The 25,716-nt window shown below is 43.0% G+C and overlaps 1 protein-coding gene across 3 annotated transcripts; it reads right to left on the minus strand.

Annotated features, from left to right (window-relative positions):
• Positions 1-3,801: 3,801 nt before the first annotated feature.
• On the minus strand, positions 3,802-25,524 carry mtss1la (MTSS I-BAR domain containing 2a). Of its 3 annotated transcripts, XM_028408455.1 has the most exons (15): positions 24,925-25,524; positions 22,190-22,251; positions 22,014-22,087; positions 12,065-12,149; positions 11,758-11,849; positions 11,593-11,667; positions 9,580-9,737; positions 9,392-9,499; positions 8,988-9,085; positions 7,310-7,442; positions 6,643-6,717; positions 6,271-6,426; positions 5,785-5,961; positions 5,488-5,653; positions 3,802-5,208 (listed from the first exon to the last, which is right to left on the minus strand). In XM_028408455.1, exons 1-15 carry the CDS (start codon positions 24,991-24,993, stop codon positions 4,403-4,405), a joined length of 2,334 nt encoding a protein of 777 aa, XP_028264256.1. In that variant the 5' UTR covers positions 24,994-25,524; the 3' UTR covers positions 3,802-4,402. The 3 variants fall into 3 exon arrangements, with proteins under 3 accessions (XP_028264256.1, XP_028264257.1, XP_028264258.1); XM_028408456.1 differs by lacking the exon at positions 6,271-6,426 and having other exon boundaries at positions 4,403-5,208; XM_028408457.1 differs by lacking the exons at positions 6,271-6,426; positions 6,643-6,717 and having other exon boundaries at positions 4,403-5,208.
• Between the last annotated feature and the right edge of the window lie 192 nt (positions 25,525-25,716).

Raw genomic sequence — 25,716 nt, forward strand, 5'->3', positions numbered from 1 at the left:
GGAGCTTTGAGTTGTCAGAAAGATAAGGCAATAATAGGCAGAATAGAGGGCTCGGTTGACTTTGTCTCCCGTGTCATGCCAACCTTTTTCCATAAAATGTGCATAGATCAACATTCATGCACTCTGGGGTTGTAGCGCCAATGCTGGATATGTGATTCAACGTCACACAGCGTTTCTCTGTTCATACACAATGTAGGCAACATCTGTATTCAGTCTGAAAATTCATCAGAGCTCCCGCAGAATGATTCTTATCAATCTGAAGCCACAATCCATCACTGCAATTTTATCCAAATCCACTCTCTGCAGTGAACTGTTCTTTTCAGGCAATAACTCTGGTAACTGGCAGCGAGCCTCCAGACAATTCTGAATCACAGCCTGCAGCTGGAGCACAAAGCTCATATTGGTTGTATTCTTTTATGTGGCACGTGCTTCGGGCTGTGTCACCAGAACACACGAGCCATCTCTCACACACACTCGCCAGTGTTTTTACAATCTCTGACCTGAGGAGGGGGACAGCATTTCAAAACACGTCCAACAAAATAACCCCAGACCATTATATCACAGGAAATCTAGTGATGGGAAATAACCTCATGTAACATCACTGGTGTTTCCATTTAGGGTGAAAATGGTGAAAATAGACACTGTCAGAGAGGACCCTGTGTGCTCTATTATACTCTGTAACTTTTCTTTGAACTTTCCAAGTGCTTCATGAATGCAAATCAAATCCAGTCTTTTATCATGTTGTCTCACATGATGAAATTCACCATGACTGCCAACATGGGAGATAGCTAAAGCACAAAGGCTAATTCAATCACAGGGCCAGGGCAGAGTGTGAGGGATACTTTACTTGAGGGTTGCAGGAGTTATCTGCTGAGATGAAACGCCAACATACACCGCACAGAAACAACAAAGCTGTAATGAATTCCAAAAAATAAAAAAATAAATATAATCATGAAACGGCTTCATCATCCTTCTTCTCTAACAGATAACCGAGAGCTGCAGGGAATTAAAGAAGAGAAAAAAATCACGCTGAAGAAAGCAGCCAGCGAACATTAGAAAGCTTCATGCTTACTTAATGAATAATTGACCGAATCCATTCCCTTCACTCAGAGAGCTAGATGAGCCTTCTGAAGGCAAAGGTTGTACCCTTGTAGCATTAAAAAGATTCTACTTTTTACTGCAGTGTCCCTCGGAGACAAGAGATGATGGGGTTATAATTTACTCTGTGTTCGGTAAGTCGCCAGCAGTCTATTATTCTTCCTGGGAAAGTGGGGATAAGAAGAAAAAAAAACAGGAAATGATGGAAGGTAGTGTTAAGAGGACTTGGCACTAACGTTGGTTAATAGGCAGTTTATGTCACAGAGCAAGTTTAAGAAGTCTTAAAAATAGAGTGCCCAGCAGAACAGCTGGAACAGGCAGGTTTATTAAAGAATGACAGGACAATTAGAATGGATGACTAAGCATCCAGCACCTCGGTTGCTATTCATCGGTGAACATTTAGAGAAGAGCTGCAAAGAGCCTTTTTCTGGAAAACACCATGACACCCATTAGGAGCAGCAGCTCTGTTGCACTGTTCATTGTAGTGTTACTGTGTAAGAAGAAGGGGACCCTCAGGACATTTTCCCTCATCACAACCTAAAGGCAAAAAGCAGTTTAAGGAGCCAGATAAATATAAAGACATCCCTCATGTATTAGGTATGGCTAATTAGATTTGATCTGTGATCCCCTTGGGGCTCTAGCCGCCTACTGTAGTATTTAAGCTGTGTTGTAGAAACCATAACTGTTTATTAATAGAGGTATTAATTATGGAGCAACGTGTGCAAAAAGGTTCAGAGTTATTGTCAGGTTACAACAGCAGCAAAAAAAACCCATCTCATTACCGAGTATCTGCTCAGCGCCTTTACTTCTAAAAGCTGACGTTTGTTCATCAGAAGACTCAATAAGTTTAATAAAATGAGAGCAGCAGCAGCCTGTTTGAAGGAAAAAGCCAAAAATAATTTCATGATTAATGCATGGACTGTTGTTTTGATAGAAACAAAACGAGCAACTTCAGGGCCACATCTTGTCTGAGAAGTGCTTTTATTGTATCTACACTCTGATTAGGGGAGCCTGGGGTAGCTTCAGTCATTAGCACACTAAGAAATGATCATTGATTTCAACAGTATCTCCTTGTAGCCCCAAACAATCACCACATTCCTATTAGCACATTAAATAGATTTCACACATCATCAAAAAAAGACACAGGAAACCGTCAATGCAAAATAAAAGAAAACGAGCAAAGTTCAATTGTCTTTCTCGCTCTGCCTAAGAGATGACGTTTTTGAAAGAGGCAGTGCTGACGTTCATCCTGAAACACAGTATAGGCAATATCATCTGAGGGGGGGAAGACATCAGGCAGTCTTCCCACCCTCAGTTAATTATTGCAGAAAGACTCAGCCATTAGGTGGGTTTCCATTACCCGACCAGTTCAAGGCTAAGAACTAATGGTGTAAATTCAATAATGTGCTATTTATGAGGCTGAGAGGATTATGAGGGAGAATATGAAAAAAATACTGAAGGCTTAAAGAGCAGGCTAATAATTCCTACAGACATGGTGGTCCAGCAGAATCTTCAATGTGATTTAGAAATGGGAGCAAAGCAAAACCAAAGACACTCCCACTCCTCATTATCTACAGTTAGACCACAGGATCCAGCTAAACTGCATTCTCTGGTACTGATCAGACCTCCATTTCTCTTTGCAACTCAGTGAGAATTGTCAGTAATGAGTCAGATTTAAATAGATCCCTCTTTGTCTAAATAACATACTCAGCCCAGCTTTATTCTTCCACTCCTTCAAATCCTATGAACACTTATTGTTCTTTTTTTGTCTTCTAAGTGCCCCTCTTAATAATGGACTCTATACTCATACATCATACAGAAGTACCTTCCAAAACAGGCCCCCGCGGTTCATCATCACTGCCGTCCACAGGGACAAACTTTATAGGGACAGTCAATTTAGGAGCTCTTTTCCAGCTGGGCCAATCATTGAATAAATAATGAGAGGATATCATCGCAGTTCCCAAGAACATAAATCCCAACTGCCTCAAAGTTTGTTTTATAACATGTACAGACTGCACAAAATGTATTTCATTTAGAACATATGCAGGAAATCTATTTTCTAAATGTGAGCTATAAATTACAGTCAGAAAGCTAAGAGTGAAGTTTAGCTAGGCCTACTTTGCTTCATGTGTAAACAAACTACATGTTTGTATGACAGCATACCTTTGCTGTGTTTTCACTGTTTCGAGCATGCTGTCCGTCCTGGAAGGGAGTCATCTCCTGGCTTCATTCTCACAAACACAACTAGCCATGTTTCCACCCTGCCAAACATATCTTCAGTGAAGCAGTAATGCCAACAGATATCCTCCATTACTGCTCATTTGGACACCACAGAGGAAGCACAGCTGCCACGAAGGACCTCTGGCGCCTCCACCTGTACAGCAGGAGTACTGCAATGCTGAATTCAATTCGTAAAACACTATCATGAACAAACACAACAAAAAAAACTGTCAACTAATATTCATACATTAATATTGTACTGGGCCCAACTTGAAACACAAAGAACAATCTTTAGAAAAAAAAATTCTAATAATATAACAAAAAATAAAGTGCGTATTGAAGGTCTGGGAAATAATGTAAAGGTCAATTTACATATTAAACACACAGCCACCCTGGCAATATTGTGCAGTATTTTGCAAGAAGGAAACAACCCATCCATTCAACAGTAAAAAGCCTGTTTAATTGCAGAATATATTGACATTACAGTACAGCAATAAAAATGCTGTCATATTGCTTCTATTTTTACATGAATTACACAGCTGCTGTTCAGCTTATGAAACAAAACAGTAATACGGTACTTTTACAGTAACAATGAGAAACACAAAAACACACAGACAGGCTCACGGAGCGCTGCGCCCATCACTTTCCACTGGCATGGTGGCTGTGGTTATTTGAGAAAAGCACAATATTATAATAATCATAAGAGCAAGAACAAAGACACAGAGCTCTCATTTATCACCACCATAGCGGTGAGCTGATCACTGGGTCTAAAAAGGAGAAACTGGGCTGAAACGACTGGTAACACAGGGAGCAGAAATGCACAGCCAAGAAGCCCACAGACAAAAGATAACAGAAGAAAAACCAAAAAATATGGATTACTTTTTACGTACGCAATACATACATGACATGAAATGACATTGTCCATGGTCACTCATTACTCTGTCAACTGGCCTTCATTCTCCATTTACTTTTTGTCACTTGTGCCTCAGTTCATGTATTACAGGAGTGCTGCTGTATTTCACTACAAAGCTTCAGTTTTGTAAATAAGGGCACCTCAGCTGCTTTTTCAGTCTTTCTCCCTCAACTACCGAAGGATCCTGGGTGCCGACCTGTCATCAGTTACTGTCTTGCGCAGTCTGACCCCCCGGCGTATAGACACCAGAATATCCACATCCTCTTGGGTCATAGAGGACATCTCCTGGAGCACACACTGAGTTGGATCCCCTGTCAGCGAGCTGGGGAAGGGGAACTGACTCTCACCGAGGGCATGGGCGCTGGCTGCCAGTTCTCCTATCTTCTCCACCAGGCTGTGGCGGTTGGCAGCAAGCAGAGGGTCCTCCACAGCACCGTGGACAGCCATGCCGGGGGTCTGCTGGGCGTAAACAGTCCTGTCTGCCCCTCCTCCTCCACAGCCCCAGGTTGTGTCAGGGAGGCTCATTCGTTTCGGAGAAGCCCTCATGTTGTCGCCTGCAGATGTGTCGTCACCGTACAGAAACTCCTCGCTGCCTGCATGATGGTGGGATGGGCTAGCATACCCCGGAGAGCCTGGCACTGTGGGGGTCTTAACTGGCACAATAGGGGGGCGAATGGGAATAGGGCCAGATGTGGAAGGAGTGCGTCTCACACCGGTTTTGGAGGACGGCGTCCTGCGGATAGTGGCTGTCCCCGAGGAAATGGCTCCCGAGCTGTTTCCCCCCGAACCATTTGGAGTACCCTGCAGGCTTTTACCTGCAGGAAGACCTGCTGTGCTGGCAGGTCTCTTGGTTTGGATCATGCGGCGGTAGCTCTGAGCAATGTTACTGTGGCGTGGGATGGTAGAAGACTTGTCAAATTCTGCCTGCCCTTCACTGTCAGCGTCTCCATTGAGAGAGTAGCACTCATAATCAGAACCTAGAAGTGACAGTGAATCATGAGAATCTATTTTTTTTTTTACAATGAATGACAAAAAATTCTGACAACAGTTATTATGGAGTGTTAATTTGCAGCTGCTTTATTACGCAAAAATTTGCAGCAATCACACTGACAGTTAGAGCAATTATTACTGTGCAATTTAAATCACACAACTGCAAAGTTTCTCAATAAATCTGGAAATAAAAAGCAGCAAAGAAATGCAGAAATAGCGTGCTGTACATGAATATCATTTGTGGTTTTGCTCAGGGTGAGTGTTACCTTGTGAGGGTATGGTGTCCTCTGAGCAGGAGGGGGTGTTGGTCTGGGTGCTGTAGCCACTGGAGTACTGCAGAGAGTCTCTGCTGCTCTTCTGCTGCTCCATGCTCAAGCCTCTGGTCAGTACCATAGCTAAGGTACTGGCTGCTGGAGACAGGGGCTCGCCATGCTACCCACACACACAGATAGGAAATACATACAGATAAGCACTCATTTACATATGCAATTCACCACTCTACGATTCCCAAGGCACACAAATTATTTCTCATTTAGATTTTTACTCCCCAAAGCCTTTCCTACCTTGGATATAATAGTTCCTGGGCCACTTCTCACTCTGTGCAGATCATCTGGTTGCATCCCAGAATACCCCTGTGGACTGGGTGGAGCTTCCAGTTCTCTCATCTTATCCATAGACTCCCTCCTACGCTGCAGTGTGCTGGCCAACGCTGGCTCACAGGAACTCGATTTGGCCCAGTCCTGCAGCAGCAGACAGAATAATTAGACTGTCTTCAAACTGTGCATCTCCAGTGCTTGCCATCCCACAGTTGTCCAGTCAGTTAAGCATGGAAGCGTCTGTTTTGGCTCATGAACTGGTTAAATGCATGATAGATTTGGGAAGGCTACAATAGCTTATGTGAGAGCTGTTAAATAATAAAGGCATGTCTTTGTGAGGAAACATTGGGAAACTGAGCTTGATGAGCAATTTAGGAAAAAGCACAAGAAGCAAAGAAGCATCAAAGTATTAAAAGAGAAAACCCAAAATTAAATTTGCAAATGAAAACAAACCTTCCAACTAGGAACCTTTGATGTGGGTGAGGGAGTGTTGGATCCAGGGGAGTGGTTAAATGTGGGGGACGCAGGAAGTATGACAGAGAGAGGCCTGATGGTGCCAGTGTGAGAGAAAGCAGGGCGGAAGGTACCGAAGGATGAGTATGAGCCAAACTGCGGAATGGACAGACAAGTCTGAGTCAGAGTGCTCAACAATCACTGACAGTCTACGTCACACCACTCCGACAGTGTCCTAAAGAGCCTGTGGGCGTCTTTAAGCTTTAGATAACAGTGAATCAAATGCACTTCAGTGTGCATGTCTGAAAGCTCTGTGTGTGTGTATGTGTGTCCAAAGCAGGTAGATTTGTGAGAGAAGTGCGCAGTACTAACCGCTGTAGGAGAGTTGCACTCGCTGACAGACTGGCAGGTTTCTGAAGCCTCAGAGGAGGCTGAGCTGGTTGATTTCTGGGAAAGGGAAGATGGCGTAAAGAACAGCATAGGTATAGAGGAAACAGGGAGAAAGAGGAAGGTGTGAGAGATGCATAGGAAGAGGGTGAGAATGAGGGAAGAGTGTTGATGAGCTGCAGTAAAAGGGATTTCTTTTCCTCTCTGAGGGGATCTATAGACTATAGCCTAGATGGAAAGCTAAAAAGAACATTACATCAGTTGGTATGCTAGTGTGCTTCTGTATGCTGCTATCTGTTCAAACTGTGAGAGTGTGAATAACTTTATCAGTCTAGTGGGATGAAAATTCAACATTTGTAACTGAAAAAAGCTCTGTTGCAGCAAAAAAAAAAACCCTACAGCTCAGGGTTCGTTTATGAAGCTCTTACTGTGAGGATGGCTTTATGTATGAAATGCAAATATGGCAAAAAGCACTAGATGGAAATAAGACTGGTAGAATTATTATAGATTTTCTTTGACAAGAAAGTGATAACTGTTGCTGTGTCCTTCTGCCCTGCAGCATTACTCCCTAGAGATAACAAGTTTGCTTGCTTCCTGGTTTTGCTGAAACTCACTCACTATGATAAAAAAAAATTACATTTTAAAATCATACCTGGCTAGTGATATCAGAGGGCATGGGTGACGGAGGCTTAGAATGAGTGTTGGCATCCTGGGAGACGAAGCCCGAGTCGTGGGAGGAGACGCTGCTGAGCCGGTGGGCTCCTGCAGAGGGCATCTGGAGGAGGCTGTTGTGACAGGACATCACACCAGTGGAAAAATTCAACGTGCATGTTAAACAGGATTGTGTTCTAGATTTCTATCCCTGTGTTTGTTCGATTTATAGGGACGACAGCTGTGAAAATGAAGCGCTGGCTACTGAGATGTCTAAATGGTGCCATCCTTTTAATTGTGGTTGATCAAGGAGCATTAAAAAGTTATTATTTCTTTGATTTTACTTTCACTCGGAACATTAACAGCTTTTTTTTCCCATCTCCTCTTCTGTCTTTCTCACTCAGCAGTCTTCTCTCTCTCACCCACGCATTTTCAAATGTGCTGCTTGCACTCCTCACCTTCCCTCTCAACTCCTCTCCCACAACTTCTTGGTACACTTTCCCTATGGAATTTATTTGAAGTTATCACTTCTCATTAATCTTCGTCCTCTAGGAGACCTCATAAGGAGGAATGCCAAATAAAATATGGCAAATTAAATAATGATTGATGAATAACTCCTCCTTTTCTTCCCTGTATTTTTTTTTACCATCAAAAGATTTGCCTATGATTACATTTTTTTATTTCTTTATGGAGCTGATGTATTGGTGAAATCATGAAATGTACAGCAGCAAAACACACTGTGGCACCTGTGTTAACACATAGAAAAAGCTGACATTTGAGTGAAATAAGCTTCCTTTTTCTGTCCTAAAGACGATGTGATTTAACCCTGTGTGAAATTATTCAGTCACACATTTAGTTAGGGATTGCAGTATGAATAAATATAGCATTCCAAAAATGGAATAGGGTGTTAATTGGGTCAAATATCAGGGAAGTTCTGCAAGCAAGGGTAAAGCAGGGTGATGATGGTGAGTCAACTTTACACATTATTTGTAAGGCTTATTTGTAGAATTATATATTTATAAACAAACTGTTGGAATCTCACAATTAGCCCTATGAAAATGTGGATTTTGGTTTTCGTGTAGACTCATGGCTTTCAGACGTTGTAATGTTTGACAGCTTTGGACATAATCTGGCTGTAAGAAGCTTGTGAGCTACAAATCTGCCGGGAGCAAGAGCCGAGAAGCTGGCAGGATATTACTACACGTCGACTGTCAGTGGTAGTTAGGCAGTATTGTAAAGAAGGTGCACCAATGTGTTTATGGCTGTCTTTATATGCTTCATATCTCTGCTTCTGTGTCGATGGGTTGAAATTAACAACATAAAACATCTTAAGTGTCAGTGAAAATGATGCATGTTCAGGTTTCAGGTCACTTTTTGGTTAACGAATAAAATCTACAATATAAATATGTATATAGCAAATAAACTTGTATGTATGTAATGTATTCAACAGCAAGCGGCATCAAGCATTAAGGTACGATTGTGTCACTTGCTATGTTGATGTTAACTAGATGCAGTGGCGCTGTATAGTATCATATGTATACTATCAACACAATAATGATGCTGAAGTGACTGACTAAAATCAAAGTCTTAAATAAATTTGTATTAAGAAAAAGTAATTTCTTGATTTTTCTTTTCTCTCCACTACCTGGAGTTGATTTTTTGTGTTTTTAAGGATATACCTGCACATGCTGCTTTTCCTGGAGCTGGTGCTGCTGGGGGAGGAAGGAGGGGTCTGGTAGGACCAGCTATAGTCGGAGCCTTTCAGGTCACGGATCACCTGCGGCAACACATAACAAAAAGATGATTATACACCAGTGCACAACAACAGACAGACACTGCTTTTAAAGGTGGCAGAAAGTGACAAGATAATATCCTACAATTGCTGAGCACTGCATGCTTAAAGATGTGATCTGAGGGACTATTTTCAGCCGCACATTGACATGTTTGTTACTCTATTGAGTGTAAGGCAGCTGCATGAAGCCCCTCTGTGTTGTAAGGCGCAGCATTTTTTTCTGGAAAATATGAGTGTAATCTAAATAACCTGACCAGCAACAACAGCTTAACAGTAGGACACCTGTAGTACCTGCTCACTGGCCGGTGGCAGCTTGTGTGGGTCTTCGGTCAACACAGTAAGGTCATCAACAATTGCCTGTAAATGTGTTATCTCTCCCAGCATGGCAATCTCTACATTCTGGAGGGAACAAACGACAGATCAAATCAAGCAAGCTCAAACATGTTTCATGCTCTTTAGATGTATTTCCTGGTCCTCACCACCACAGGCTGAAGCAAGTTGATGAATGAACAATATCGCCCCCTCTCCTCCAGGAGCGCTCTGCGCACAGCCTGCTTCTCCGTCTCCTCCATCAGCAGGTACAAGTCACTGACATCCTGCATGGCACTGTCCAGCTGGGGACGCAGATTTCCCCGGCCTGTGCAGGACAACGACAAGGGACGCAGAAGAGGGAGGAAGGATGAGAGGAAGGGAGGACAGAGGAGAAAGGAGTTGAGTAAAAAGAAAAGAAGAAGAGGAGGAGGAGGAATGAAAACAGATTGAAAATTGGAGGGGAGGGGGATAATTACAGAAGAGACATAAAGTGTCCACAGCACACAGAGGAGGGAAAGAGTAAAAAATGAGAGATGATTAGAACAAATAATGATAAACTGCTACATTCTAGAGGTCAACACACTGACGAACAGTACACTGAAATGGTTCATGTACATGGAAATGAGCAACATGTCATCAATCAGTGAAACTGGTGATGATGTGCAGACCCTGAAATGGATGTGATTAGTAAAACACAACAGTACAAAATGTTATTCAGGCCGCATACCACAGTGACAGCAGAAGACTGAAAGGATGTGATGAAGATGACCACTGAGATGTTACATTCTTCGCATGATTTACACAGACATGCACTGCCAGTCATTTTAAACACCCTGCGGTAGGCTGTGTCTCAGCATTTTCAGTGGAATCACAAAGTATGGTAGGATGGGAAAATATAATTGGCTACATTAGAGTGAGGAAATTTAAATTAGCACCCTGTGATGTTAGCAACTTGCTTAGATTTAAATCACCTACATAGGAAGCAGCTCACTGTAGATAAGATACAACACCTGCCTATATATTTAACACATATCAGCTTAATTAGCTAAGCTTTAGCACACGTTTCTTTAAAAAGGTCTTCATTAGCTGAAGATTCCCCTGAGGATGTGACAGCTTGCCAGTTTAAAAAGAAATTCTGGCCACCATCACAAAGTTAAATGGAAAGAAGCTAATAATATACAGTGGTATGAGGGCTTGCCAAAAAGACGATAAAAAGACGTTCAGAGAATGATAGGTGCATGTAACACAGACATATGTGTAAATATCTGATATGTCCAAAGGCACCTAATAAAAATCCCAGCTGACAGACACACTAGTGTGGTTTACTCTGACAAAAGGTCTTTAATGTTGATAGTAACACGTGCTTTTCCTACTTTGGCAGATTAAAATGGTTTCTGTGATAAGCAATGTTTCTTTGTAGTTTCAGTTGGCGCAATTGATGCAATTGAACACGCAAGAATAAGACTATATTTTAAATCAAATTTTATTTAGAGGGGCTGGTGTGAAAATTTTACTACATTTTGACAGACCAGGCTAAAGAATGCTAAGCCCAAAAAGGTGCCGTCGAGCAGTAACTACAATCTTACTCTACAATTTATGTTAGTCCACTTTTGAACACAAATGCAAAAACAGCACAGTGTTTTTTTTTGACTGGCAGGTTGATCTAAAGATGCTTTTGATGCTTGAAACTAGCGTTAGGAGTTCTTATTCACACAACAGACATACCTAGAAGCTCTACAGCCAGAGAAAGGTGCCAAAGAGAAAATAGAAGGGATGGGTGTTGCAGTAACAGGCAGGGGAGGGGGAGGGACAGAAGAACAAGCAGTGTTAGGTGTATCAAATAAAAAGCACATTGCATGTTTATGACTAGCCCATACCACTGGTCTATTAGGTGCTGTAAGTAAATAAAAGTTTAATTACAACCAGCAGTAGGGGCTAATGCAAGCGCAGGCTAGGAAAGAACTTAATTTCTTTGATTTATGATGGTAAAGCAGGTACCAAGATTATTGTGCCAGGCGTTTTGATTTGATGAGTCAGTTCTTGTTCTGCACTGTAGATGGTGCTGATTCACCACTGGACATTTGTATGGCCCAGGGATCAACATCCTGCAGACTTTATTGATATCTGACCTAAAATATTATTAGAGTTATATGACAGGTCCATCAGTGATCATATCTCACCTTTTCTGGCTTTTTTCTGGAGTTTTATGGTGTCTAATGACTTCCTTTTAATTTCCTGACGAGACCTTTTGTATTCTGCGGAAAAGAAGTAAATAAACAGATGTATAAATCTCTGTCCAACACACATTGAGACTAAATGGTATGTACAGATTTATTGTTGTTCACCTTTGGCATGGTCTTTATCCAGCTGATTAGCTGTCTTCTTCCACTCTTCTATTCTGTCCTGGAGTGGTGTAACCAGGCCTTCCAAAAGAACACTAGAGAGACAGCAGTGTGAGAAGACAGAATCAGAGAATGACACGTATAGCAAACAGCTTCATCTCCACTGTACCGAAAACCTTCAGCAAAGAGTAGCACAATAAGAAGATGGTCAACACAAAAGAGATGGGACCTCAGAACATGATAATCCCCTCAGGGCATCAGAGGGGAGAAAATTGCAGAGGGAAAAAAATGTGATACAACCGACACTTACTTGGTAAAGTGGCGTAATTTTGCCTCAATGCTGCGGTGTCTCATACACATCCTTGTCAGAGCTGACCCGATGTCCCTGGTGGCACCTTGGAGAGACAGACAAATTGTTACCTATGATGTGAAAACTTGACATTACAGATCACTGATAGGCACCTTGAGCTAGACAAATATGATTTTTCCATGAGAGGACATAACACATCTTTCTAAAAAAATCTCACTTGTCAGATGTGTTTGTGTCTTTTTTAAAAGGTATGTCCAGCTGCAACCACAAGGTGGACAAAAAAGCAAATAGGATAAATGTCACGTTTGTTTAGGTAAAAACAAATTCAACCTGTCCTCTTTACAAAACATGCATTTGTCTCCTTTGACGGCAAGCAGAGTCTCACCACATTGGAAATAAAACAGCTTGTGTGAATTGGTTACTGTACTTTTCCTCTCTACTGAAGTGTAATTAAATGGGGTCTTAAGCCCCTAAATCCCAGGCTGCCCCACTGTCTCACTGATGATTCACAGGCCGGTGTAATATGTGGCAGCACTGATCCTGTTGTAATCTGGCCCACATAGGGCTAATCTGAGGGTCTCTCTCTCTCTCCACACACACACAAACAGAAAGAGAGAGAGAGAGGGCATCTTTGAGCAGCAGAATGGAAGCATCAATGTTTGCATTCATGTTTATGAATGATTTTTTTTTCCTTCATTGCACAGATTCACATGCGTGCATGTGTGCGGACAGGTGGTGTGATTTACCGAACCCCCCCACCCTTTCCGAAGTTCTCACCCCTACTATCCTGGAGGGAAAAGGAGGGAACCCTGTAAGGGGATATCCCTCTATTCTTCCCTGCCTGCTCTGCCTTTCCTGTTCTCTCTGTTTCCTAAACACCATTCATGCAGGACAGACACAGAGTGAGAGAGAATATTCACTATAAAACCAGGCAGAAGGAAAGAGTGATGCACAGAATGAAGCACATGACTAATATAGCAGGCCTGAAATAAGACTCGGTGCAAGGAATGCTCCAGATTGTTGTCCGATGAGATCTGTGCTCCTTTTCTACTTTAGGAAACTGGGTTACTGTCACCAGTTAACACAATGCAAGACAAAGACCATTTCACTCCACTACTGTCAACCGACTGTCAACCTCAAACTGTTAGTTCAAAGACATATCTGGACTCTTTCTTACAGAGACATTTTCGCCAGGCAGATGAAGAACAGTGCATGGGCCCCATGTCTGCAGTGCTTTTCTAAGTGACTGAGTGAGAGGGGAGGTTTAGAGGTCAAAGGTCATCCAGCTGTATCACACACAGCACAAAGTGACTGAAGTAACATGTGGAACCTATACGCTGACTTCTTCCAAAAATAGTAAATGAGATGTTCGTCTTTCACTGGGTATAGTTGCACTGACTCATGATGTAATGATGAAAAACAGAGACATACACATAAGGCACGTGATTTTGTTTCTAAAACGGCATGGAGGGGGTCACAGCTGTGAGTAACTTCTTGCAGGATGGAGGGAGGAAAAAAGGGGGAGTAATGTGAACTCCTTGTATATGTATAACAGGTCTTTCCAATGTCACTGTCAGCTGGAGAGAGTCCCCAACCCCCCATTCTCCTGCCCCAGTCACACCTGCCAACTTCCCTCTTGCTCCCCACCTCTTCCCTCCCGTCTCCTCCTCCTCCTCCTCCTCCCCCTCCTCCTCCGTCTTCCCCTGCCTAAAGGGGATCAGCTGACAGCTACATCCTGGGGAGGTTCAGAGGCTTCCTGGCCATGTCCAAAAGCTCTGCTGGCCTCTGGCCTCAACCGGATGGACACAGACACAGTGATTGACTTCCACAGCACTCTGTATTACCACACAGGCATGTGACAGACATATAAATGCCAGGAGGGAAGGTTCAGCCTGATTAGCAAAGATAAATATTCAGCAGAATGTAGAAGTAGAATTCTTGCTGACTGTTATTTCCCTTTTGTTTTGGTATTTTGGGGTATTAATTATTTTAAGATATATGAATACCTTGTAGCATCTTGGAAGCTAGCTATAAGTACACAACAGAACTGGAAAAGTGATTATTAAGCAGAACGGGACCCCTAGAGCTTTAGGGGGAGTCAGGCCGACCTCATAGCAGACACCCACACGTGCATGAATGAGCAAAACACAGACCAGGATTGAAGAGAGCTGTTATGCAACTCAGTCATATATCTTAGGACATGGAACAAACAACTGGCAGCAGTTGAGCAGCGCAGCAATGTGTGGTTCATTACAGCAGCGCTGCCGTGCATGTATCTGGCGCTGATGGCGCCTGGCTCGATATGAACATAAATATAAATTGCCACCAGATTTGCTGTGCATGTTGAAAAGTACATGGGCTTGTTGGTGGGAAGGTCAAGACCTCATTGGTGGGTTTTGGTGGGAACTTTAAGCTCCAGTATCCAAGACAAGCACAGCATGGTCTGAGCATTTAGTGAGTGGTTCTATCCAGAGCTCTGGTTCTGATTAACTCCCCCTGATTCTTTGGGGAAGGAGGAGCATTTTAATAGGCCTGCTTTATAGGGGTTCTCCTGCCAGGAGCCGGGAGCCAGGGGCTAAACTGCCACAGGCCTCACTCCCTGATGTCTTCAACATGAGCGCTTAGCCTAACTACAGTATCTCTCTCGTTCAACATCTAAAGCCTGCTCAGATTTCACTGTACTCAGACTACCGACTTGGAATGATATTCTGCTGGAGTTGAGCGTCGCTACCGCTGAATTCAGCCCCCCCCCTCTGTTTCCTGTGTCAATAAAGCATGTTTATGTGGACTCTACGAGAAAAAGGTACAGAACATCCTTAGTGATACACTTCCAGGAATATTAAGTCCCTTTTTTGCTTGGCTTTCACACTGAGCTGAGCTAAGGAAATTCCATCATCTGTGAGACAACAGTTATTCCTCACATTGGCACCTTGGCCATGAAGCCGACTGTGGCTGGCACAGACAGTTAAGCCTTCCCTCACCCCTTTTAAGTAAGGCAGAATGTGAACTGGCAGGGACATAGCAAAGGCCACTGATGGATGAAAGGGGCTGTAGGATGAAAGAGGGTACACAGTGCCCTGGTGCCGGGTGGGATCAGCCAGTCAGGAGAGAGAGGAAGTGAAATGCATCCACTGCAGGTGCAACAGGCACTTTACCAGGACAAACTCTCCCACATTAAGCCCACAAAATATTTTGTCATTTAAAACCATATTTTGTGTGTTATCTCCTCCAAAAAAGCACAAAATATTATGTAAATATGATTTTTCAGTTAAAAAAAAAGGATAAAGAGGACTTTGATTTTGGTAGGTTGGCCAGTTGAGCAAACATGCAGCTGAGATGTCTCAAAACATGATGAAACATCATACATTCACATCAAGCATTTGCTTCAAAGCACAGCTCGAGTTCTGGTAGTGCAGCACAGCGCAGGCAGTCAGTATCATAAATAAAGCAGCATCCCTCGCATCTGCTGGTAGGAGTGCAATAGCTTGAGTGGTGGATAAAACAGACGCATGTGGACATGGACTGTGGAAATCAAGTACCGCGCTGTACGCCTGCAGCAACAGAGTTATAGATCTAGTTCAAGATATATAAATTGTGGATGACAGACTCAGTATGTGTTTTTTTAAAGAAACTATCCAGAATGTCAGCATATTTACACACTGACTGTGAGCTGAAAGTGGATTAGCCTTAACAACAACATTCTTTGTTCATGATGACAACAAAGCAAGTCTGCTTCTAAAACAGAAAGTTGAAGATAAAAAAATGGCATTAAAATTAGGTTTTATTTTGTGAACAAAGCCTAAATGAGTTCACATTGCTCATAGGCTAAATGTGGAAATGGGTTTCACTAAACTCAAAGTGCAAGAGTATGTTAAGAGTTATGTTAAGATAAGTTTCACGTACCCATTATTTGTGAAAACTCTCATATACGCAGACATTCTTTTATTTCATTTATAGGGCATTTGTAATAATACTGACAGACACTTAAACCTACATTTTAACCATTTGAATCTTGGTTTTTGGTTTTAAACACAATTTTTTGTATTAATGTTTTCATTTCTATCAAAGATTTCCAACAATAATTCAGAATAATGTGAAATGTGAAAATGTATTTAAACGTCTAAATACACAACCACACTCACTCTAAGGATAAGGGTATGTGGGATAACTGATCTTCCCTGGGACCACATATAGGAGCAAATACTAAGTTCTAAGAGGCTAAAAATAAGACCGAAAGTGTTTGTTTATGATTGAAGGTATGTGCTGTATGTGCCGTGTGTCTGCAGTGAAAATCCAAACCTCATTCCAAGCCTTTGTGTGACATCCTGAAATGTGGAATGTCTCTTGTCTTTTATTACCAGCCACAATACTACTGAAAGACAGAGGAAACAGCCTTGGGATCAATTGTTTAGGACTGACACACACACACACTCATCCCATTGTTGACTGGCCAGACAGTACGCATAGTAAGTTTCACCTCTTAACCAGAAACACCGAGACAGACCCCAGTGTGTCCTGAGGTGGTGAAACGATGTTCTGGAATACATTAGGAGGAGACTGGAGGAGGTGGACGGAGAAGGAGGAGGAAGTGATATATTCTCTGCTGGAGGAACTTCCTGCTCAGGGACATAAATGCTGCTAAAAATAATCGCCACCCTCTGGTCCAGATGTGCTTTTCATTAGCGAAAAAAGGACACAGCGAAGAAAACAAGAAAATGCACAGTAGAGGGTAGGGTCTTTTCCCCCCTCATGTCAGACAGGTACATTTAAAGTTTCAGGAGCTCCTGTGATGTTTTCCCTTAAGTTCAAATTCAAAAGCACAGCCACCTAGTCATTGGAATAACTTATCCAGCTTTGTGCTGTCTGCTATTGTCTTTATCTTAGCTGACAATGCTCTGCCCCGGTTAATGCTGTTCAGCTCATTTGCAAACAATGCTGACAGCACTGCTGGTGTTTCTGCTGCTGCTCATATAGCATTTCATAAGCTCCACCTTCATATCAAGCCTCAGTGTTAGGTTGCCCTGACAGGAAGTTTATTATCATCATTCCCCAGTTTCCCCTGCAACACATTCTTTGTGTATGCTTAAGGTCAGAACCCAGACAGCAAGAATAAATGCTCTATATTTTCAGAGTAACATTTTTGTTCCATGAAAGCTGGCTGTCTAAAAATATTCTTGATTCCCAACCAATAATGTTTCAGGGAATAGTCTTAATCTTTTTATAATATGCTGCCAAACATGGGTAGTGATTGGGGAATCTGAATTTAAAACACATTCTAGTTTTCACATACTGGACAGCAATACTTCCAGTGCAACATTTGTATCTGCATTTTGTTTTCACTATATGGTATCAGTCAAATAGAAAGTGACAAAAATAAGCCCTCAATGGTGTTGTGCTTAAAATAATAACATTTGATCATATGACCTGATCAGTCATACACCATTCGCTGCATATTTTCAGCATTAAAACCCCACCTCTGCTGCTTGCATCTGTGCATTTATTCCTTTCAATCCCTCTTTTAACGTCCTCCCTTACATTCCTCCATCAGTCTCTCTCGCATATTTTTCCTCCTCTCTCCAGCTCCCTTCCATGCCGAGTTCATGTTCAGGATGTAGCTGTACACAGTGTTCCCCTCAAGTCTCATGTTTGTCTTCTAACGTTTTTTGTATTCACCCTCAGAACGAAAGCTATGCAGAACCAAAAGATTTGTTTTCTCTCCCGCCGTTTCCCCTTTTCATCTGCTCCTCACATCATTGTTGCAGCCACTTTACCCTTTACATATTTTAGAATGTAGTCATTATAATAGCTGGAAAACATTCACTTGCTTTATAACCACATCGACTTTTGAGGTTGAAGTCTGCAAACTGCAGAGCGAGGCATGAAGAGCTGAGATCTGTGTAGCTCCGTGTAACAAACAAAGCAAAGAGCATAAGAGGATATTTTTACTATCTATTGTAACTTCATGATTGAAGTTTATGAAATACCAGCATACAATCACCAGAGTGGCAAAGCTGACATTCACATATAACAGAAAAAACATAAACGTAAAATTGCAAACTGCATTGTAAGCTCATTTTATCAATTCAGCCACGCAATGGCAGATTCTAAGCTCCTGGTTCACAAAGTACAATACTAGTTCGTATAAGGCTTGTACATGAAATGCCAAGCTTGATGGATGTCAGTTTTTTGTCACATGTACTCATTATTTGACATGTTCATAAAAATAACTGTGCTGCTAGGATCGCACGGAGGACAGTAATCCCCTGATCTCGCTCTGCACTAGGCCACGGCCACATCTCTTCCAAGCCAAGCTGTCCAGATGGCGGGTAGGGATATCCGTCCCATCTGCCAACCCAGAGAAGTACAGTGGCCAAGCAGATTAGTGCTTCGCTGACACACTGATCTACTAGCATACCTCCACTGAGCATGGACTCTATGACTAAGAAAGAAAAGGCAGACACAGAGGGCATGCAGTCATCCACAGGAACATTATGTCTGTGTGTGTAACGGTGTGTGTCTTGTACTAGTTCTGGTGTACAGATGTGAAAAGAAGAAGGTTTCAGCTGTGTTGAACAGAACGTTGCAGAGCATGGCAGTCTGGCCGATCATCCCAGAGTGTGAATTTTCAAAGCTGGGGGTGGCTGATTGGGAAGGGAAGAGAAGGCAGTCTGTGTCTGTGTGTTACAGAGTGGGGCTAAGAGGATTAGCTAAACGCCTCTGCCCAGCCTGGATACCCAGAGCTGTGGAAATCCCACTGCATCCACAACCCCCACCTAGGTCAACTCACTATACTCACCTCATCCTCCAAAAACTATGGAGGCAGCACGGCATGCCCTGATGGACCATTAGCCATGGACTACTGAGTCTTTGACATCTATCCATTTCAGCCATGTACAAATGGAGAAAATGAAGTCAACCTACTAAAACACATGTCATCTAGAAGCAACAAAACACACAATGCACACAACATTTTATACGAACAACAAAATAGGTCTAGACGACACACACCAAAATTCATTAGGCTGACCAGCTGAACAATAAAACACCCCAAAGAGAGCCTTACGCTAAGCTACAGCAAAGATTTGTGTTGAAATATTAAACATGTATCTTTTAAAAGCCCAAAACTCTCCCAATACATGCATCTAATATAGTCTTTGTGGCTAGAAGACCTTTATTGAACCCAGATGCGAGCTGCCAGTTCACAGAAACAGACATGCCTTCAGACATGGATCCATCAGCAGAGCTTAGAGAAACAGCGCTGTCAGACAAACTGCCAAAACCCCTGGCAGCCAACTTCTCCAGCTGCTTCGTAAAACACAGACGCCGACGCCACGACCATGACCATAAACTCTAAAAACGGACAACACGGGCAAGAGGAAGCCTGAACTCCAAGATTGGCCAGGAGAGTTTGACATGTGACCATGTGGACGCAGGGAAAGGATTGATATAAATGGGATGGTGTTAAATGTGATACAGTTATTATGTGAAAAGCTGCCTGCTAAGAACAAAAACAACACAAATGAAGTTAGGACAGGAAATCATAAAAAGCTCTTTCATTCACAGTCCTCTCTCCCTGATCTATCAAGAAGCAATGAATGAGAGGAAATGTTGCTTTACTTGGCAGCAAACTGTGTACAGTCTGGAGTGTGTGAGAGTTAAAGGGGTGACAGGGTGAGTGTGTCAAAGGTAAATTAAAAGGAGGCCGAAGAAGATGAAACCTCCAGCTGTGCCAGCAGCTGCAGCTTGTCCCCAAACACAAGAGGGGATCTGGGTGACGGCGTTGACGGCCTGTTGGCCTGTTGTTCATAGCTGAAGGTCTGCCCCCTGTGGTGCAATCAGCCCTATATGGCAGTGCAGACGCTGAGACAAACATGATCGCTGCAGGGAGGCCGACCCCCACACACACACACACACATAAACGGAAAGGGACACAGGCAGAAAGAGAGTGAAGAGAAGCAGATACAGAGACGTGGTGGTGAACATTCATCTCCTTTTCCTCAAGAGTGGAAAATCTGAATGTATGAATATATTTTTAAAAAATAACTTACAGCACTGCAGCTGTCAGAAGTTGCCCAAATATGTCTATAAAGCCTGCAGCCAGTGTTACAAAGGTCATCCCTGTGCACTTCAATCCAGCTCCATTAAATATCGTTGTTCCTCCTGACAAACTAATTGTTAAGATTTGGAGTACACAAAGACTAACAACGCTCCCACAGGAGAAATGGAATTGAAAGGGTGCGCTAGTTAAAAGCGTAGGATGCGGTATCTCTGGGCACCTGATCTAATTTGTTATAACACGTTTCACAGCTTCTTTTGGAAAACAATCCTGGGCTTCAAATGGCATCTCTGCACATTCAATGTACATTGTAACAGCATAGAGTCAGGCGTTGAAAATATATTACAGCTAAAAACACCACAATGTTTATTCTTAAAGCAATGCTTTAATGCAATGCTTTTTGCAAAATGCTAGAACTAACACAGAAAATCAGATGATAAAAATGACCTTGTTGCTGTTGTTACTACTGCTGTTTACAGTCACCAGCTGAGGCTGATGGGAACTAGTTTTGCAGGTTACATTGTAAACATTGTAACATATAGTTTTGATCTGAATTTTAAATGAAAATTTCATGACAGACTCCACAAAGCTCTGCTGACAAAAGCAGAAAAGACTTACATTTAAGTGGATGAAAATGTAAAACCTTCCTTTTTCCCATCTAACTACTCAGCACTAGTCTAAACCACGTTTCATTAGTTTCTCTTTAATTGCAAACGTCTCTCATCACTTATACAGTCTGTGGCCTGAGAAGGATGACATTAATCCTAAAGTTAATGTCCCTGAGAGAGAAGCAGAAGAGTGAGTGGGTGTATGAGTGACACACTTACAGGGATTTTATGCATCTATGGCTGCAAAACTCGACTCGCCCTTCTCTCTCATCTCTCTCTGGTCTATCTATCATTCTGCTCTCTTCCCTTCTTTTAGTACACTCCTCCTTTGAAGTCTTTCCCTGCCATGGTCTATACCCCTGTTTTTATTGAAGCAGTCTGCCAGCTGTTAGCAGCCAGCAAGTTGACCCTACTCTACCTTGCTTCGTCTCACATCAGGAATCATTTAAGGTAGCTTGATGTATCGCCATGGCAATAAACTCCACTGTAATAGGAGAGCGTATGGGAGTAAAACTGGTGACAATGTGTGAACACTGAAGGAAGGCCCTTGTGGTCATCTTCTACCGCAGTAAGTAGTCAATGAGGGGGCGGTGCGAGTACAGACTGTTTAAAAGCATGATGGCATGTGACCTGTCATGTCAGGTGGCCGGCCACCAGCTGTCACCCTTTGAATATCAGTGTGTGTGTATGTGTGTGCGTGCAGGCGTGTGTCAGGAGCCCTTTGCACGCTTGTACAGGTTTGGAGGATTTTTTTGACCTACATACTGCTCTCGACGTTCAACTCCACAGAAATCTGTGTTAATCAGCTGCCTCTCTGGCTGCCCTGTCTGCTGCCACAAGCAGGGTGACAAAGCAGATCAGCAGACCTCATTAAGAAAGAAGAAACAATGAGCTTAAGATTTTCATTTCTCTGTGCTGCCTCCACCCCTTATGGGGCCCCCCACTTTGGTCATCTTAGTGTGGCAGAATGGTGTCATGAAAGAACAAGGAGTCTGACGCTTTTAAAAATCAAAGGGAAATTCTAGTTGAGAGAACATCAACTGGTTGACTGCCCCGCTTTAACTGAAAGTGCAGACCATACTGCATTTAAACAGTGTGAATCTGCACATAACACATAACAGTTGCAGTGCAGCTCGATCAGAGTTACAATAGCATCACTTCAAAGTGAAAATCAGCAAGACACATAATCAGTGAGAAAAATCCATGTGCTCAAAAATGTGGTGATTATTGTTCGGTTCGTTTCTTACCAGCTCTTTCAAAGCCTGAATAAATAGTAAAACCTTACCTCTAGAGTTGGTAGCCATGTCTGCCACCTTCTGAAAAGCATCTAAAAAGGCCACGGCTGCCAGAATTGTAGTCCTGTAAACACAAAGGCACATGTTCACAGCGCTCTGACAGCATGAGGAGTCTGTAAACATTGCACAAGAATTTTTTCCTTTTTTCCCTTAAGGGAACTCTCACCTGAGTTGAGAGTGCAGCTTTGTGGCCTTGGCACTGAAGTCTTCCCAAACAGGGTAGGAACTCTGATAAGAGAGAGGGAAAAGTATTTCATTAAGTAAATATATCACCAAGGACATTTAAGTGCACAAGCAAGCTACTTCACACAAACACAATGTTCTCCACGATTGATAATTTTTTTTGTGTCAATGCATTTCTGTTTAATTCACACAGATAAGACACTATATTGAAATCAAGACACCAAAAAGTCAAGGTGAGGAATGTTACCAGTAGTTAGAAACAGGTTAGACTTTATAAGATCATGCTCTAACTAGTTTTTAAAAGGTCAGTACGATTTCCTAGCTTGTGCTAGTTTCCATCAATCAGCCTATCTATTCAGCTATCTAAGTCCTTATATCATTATGTGCAGGTAGTATGGACTTTAAGAAAAACCGCCTTAGATTTACATGAGGATTATAACACACTGCCTCCAGCTATATCAGCAGGAGCTGAACAAAAAACACATTCAAGACTAGATCCCATTAGAGAAATAGACTGTGCCCTAGAACAAGGATAGGAAGGGCATAACCCCTGTGTGCCACTTTATGGAAAGAAGCCAAAAGGGGTTACACGCCCTCACTATATATAGCTAATGAGGAAAGGGTCTTGCTCTTCATCACGTCTGTCTCCATAACCTCCATTCTGCCCATGATAGTGTTTAACTTCCAGATAAAGCCTCTGCCTTAGAGAGTGATTTAAGAGCCACCATCTCCAAAAAAAAATGTTTGCCATGATCCTCCAGCCTTGTTGCCTGCACTTGACTCCAACAGGTGTCTAATTAGCTTGTGTGATCTGTGACTCCCAGGGGCAGAAGGGATGCACTGCCAAAACAGCTGAGAGAGGGGGGTTAAAAAGCGGGCAAAGAGGGCTACAAGCAATGTAGCAAAGGTGGGGGGGGGGTGTCTACATCCACACCCAGCAGTATCCAGGGACGTAGGGATGGTAGAAGTAAGAGGAGAAAGGCTCTTCCTCCCACGCCTAGTCAATCACTGCAGGGTAAGGTTTAAAAGCATGATCCTTGAAGCTGGTAGGCAGTGTTGCTCAAGGACTTTTCCAGAGGTGTTTTCTTTCCCATACACTGAAGCTTGTGATCACAACCACCTCTCAGGTTTGATCTAAAGATCCTGATCCTTGCTCTGTTCCAGCTGAAGCACTTTTTTTCAACAGTTCTAACACCTCCTACTGTTTTCTTTTTCTGTAGCCTCATCAGACAGTTATATAACCAACAGGTGCCACTTGTATCAACACATTCAGTCAGTACAGAACAGTACATAAGCAGCAGCAGCAGCATCATTAAAGTACACACTACACTTGAACATTGTTCACAATCAGCGAGATCAGCACAGGAAAGCTGTACTGCTGCGTTGCTCCCCGGGGGTAAAGCTGGGCTTGCACGGCCCAGCCAGGCGGCAGGAATGAGGTCAGATGTCTGTCTCAGACAGTGGACATCGATACTGTGCTGACTAAGGGATTCAGCCTCATTCATTTGTGCTGCTTATCAATACAAAGTCTGCCTCTTTCTAAGAGCCCCTGCCTCTCACTCCGAGCCCTGGGGCGAGCACAATACCAAAGGCAAATATATATGGAACCAATGAAATCAGCTCGTTGCCAATAACAGAGCTGATTTCATTGGAGCCTGACAAATGATGGGTCCATAAATAGTGTGTCCAAAGGCACCACAGTCCTGTGAGCCAGGAATCAATAAAGAATTTGTTAGGTTGGAAGTGACGCCTGATGCTTGACTTATTCCCAGTTATTGAACGCTTTGTGACATCATGAGTTTCCTAAACAATGAGAAGAGTGGGAGCAGCCTCCAGGCCTGATGAATACATTCACACTTTCCATCTGTTGTCATGAACAACAGACCACCCCGACTCAACTTCCTTGACTTAACCCCTCCCCCAGTGCACACACTTCTACATAAACAGACATCAAGATCCTGCTAAAATATTTTTATAGCATCTTGATACAAAAAAAGGATAAAAGGTGAGTCAGTTCATCTACTAAAAGGCAACACCTGGATTACATTGAACAACACACTGCAAAAGCAGTGATGTGGACTGCCACAAGACCTCAGGAGGTACGATCAATAACCTTTCATGGCTGTTCCTGTTCAGGAGGTTGAGCTGATGGAGCTATTTTCTTACAGAGCATCCTTTCCTGGCTGACACTTAATCGAGAAAACGTTGCAGGCTGGGATAAAAAGAGTGAGCAGTTGTTTGGGGTCAAACAGTACCTCATCACTTTTGTGGTATGATGCTTCCAATCTCACCGTTTTGCTTCTTCTGTTTCTATTTTTTTATACTCTTCTAACAGGCTCTGACTACTGAAACCACTTTACTAGGATTAGGATTATTATGATTTCAGGTTTTGACCCCTGGAGAAAACACACACATCCATACACTGCTTAGTGATAATATTAAGATCTTGTTGTGCTCTTGTTGCTTCCGTGGCAGCAGGTATTATATGGCACACCGGTTTAACTGTTGTAAAAATTGTAACGACAGCCTGAGAGACCTGCTGCACATTATGCAAATAACACAAAGAGAAACATGTTTCATCTCTCAGTTTGACCTGCAGCGGTGTTTTAAGTGGGGGAGGACCGGGTGTAAGAGACAAAGGCAGTAAAAAATATGGGTCTGATCAACCACTGTGCAACCACAAAGGTCACATACAGCCTCAATTTGTACATGTGTTACCTTCATATCGTTCACGATGGCCTGGAATAATCCACCCAGCGCACCACACTCCTTCTCCACCGACTCCATGGTGTCACAAAACAAACAAAAAAGCTGGCAGAAAAGACACAAATCAGAGTAAATATTCCACAGCCGAGGCGCTTTCACACATGAGACCCGCAGATCTTTGTTTTGTCCATCCGCCCTTCGTTGTCCTCTCCTTACAACAACGTAGCCAGAGAAGGGATGCAAAGCCGCGCACAGCCCCAGAGCCAGCAGCCTGCCGAGCGCACAGACAAAAAGAAATGTGCTGCTCGATGGCACCGGGTGCTGCTGCTCGCTCCGCCACCGCTACTCGCCTCTCCGTGGGATGGAGCAGGGACGCGCTTTTTTTTTTCAATTTACAGCCGGAAAACGTGGAGGGCACATGCAAGGTGGATCCTCATGATCACCGTGTTAACACAAAATAACAGAGAGAGCACAATTGTGAGAGAGAGGGAGGGAGGAGGATGAGGTGGAGAGGGGGGCACAACAGGAGTCGGGATCGTTCGCTGGAGACGCGGGGACGCGCTCTGTTGTTAGCGGAGCAGATGTCTCGGAGCTGGAGTCTCCCGTAATACGATCCATGGGAATGGAAAGGGGGCTGGTCAAGTTTTTTTTCTTTGCATATAGTGGGTGAGTAGGAGGGGACAAGGAGGAACACCCCCTCTTTTAGCCCTCCTTCCATCCCCACGCAAACAAAAGTGAAGGCCTGTCTTCCTCGCGAACAATTGACCAACATGCAAAGTAGGATTTCCTCGGTTTTATATGTGT

The sequence above is a fragment of the Parambassis ranga genome, chromosome 6 (assembly GCF_900634625.1).
Source record: "Parambassis ranga chromosome 6, fParRan2.1, whole genome shotgun sequence".
In the NCBI taxonomy this organism is placed as follows: Eukaryota; Metazoa; Chordata; class Actinopteri; family Ambassidae; genus Parambassis; species Parambassis ranga.

Excerpts from the sequence above, each read along its gene's own strand:
- mtss1la (XM_028408455.1), bottom strand. The coding sequence starts at position 24,993 with ATGGAGTCGGTGGAGAAGGAGTGTGGTGCGCTGGGTGGATTATTCCAG. Across the intron at positions 9,738-11,592 it reads CCAGAAAAAAGCCAGAAAAG|GCCGGGGAAATCTGCGTCCC; the intron begins GTGAGATATGAT and ends TGTCCTGCACAG. Across the intron at positions 5,209-5,487 it reads GGACACCATACCCTCACAAG|GTTCTGATTATGAGTGCTAC; the intron begins GTAACACTCACC and ends TGTCACTTCTAG.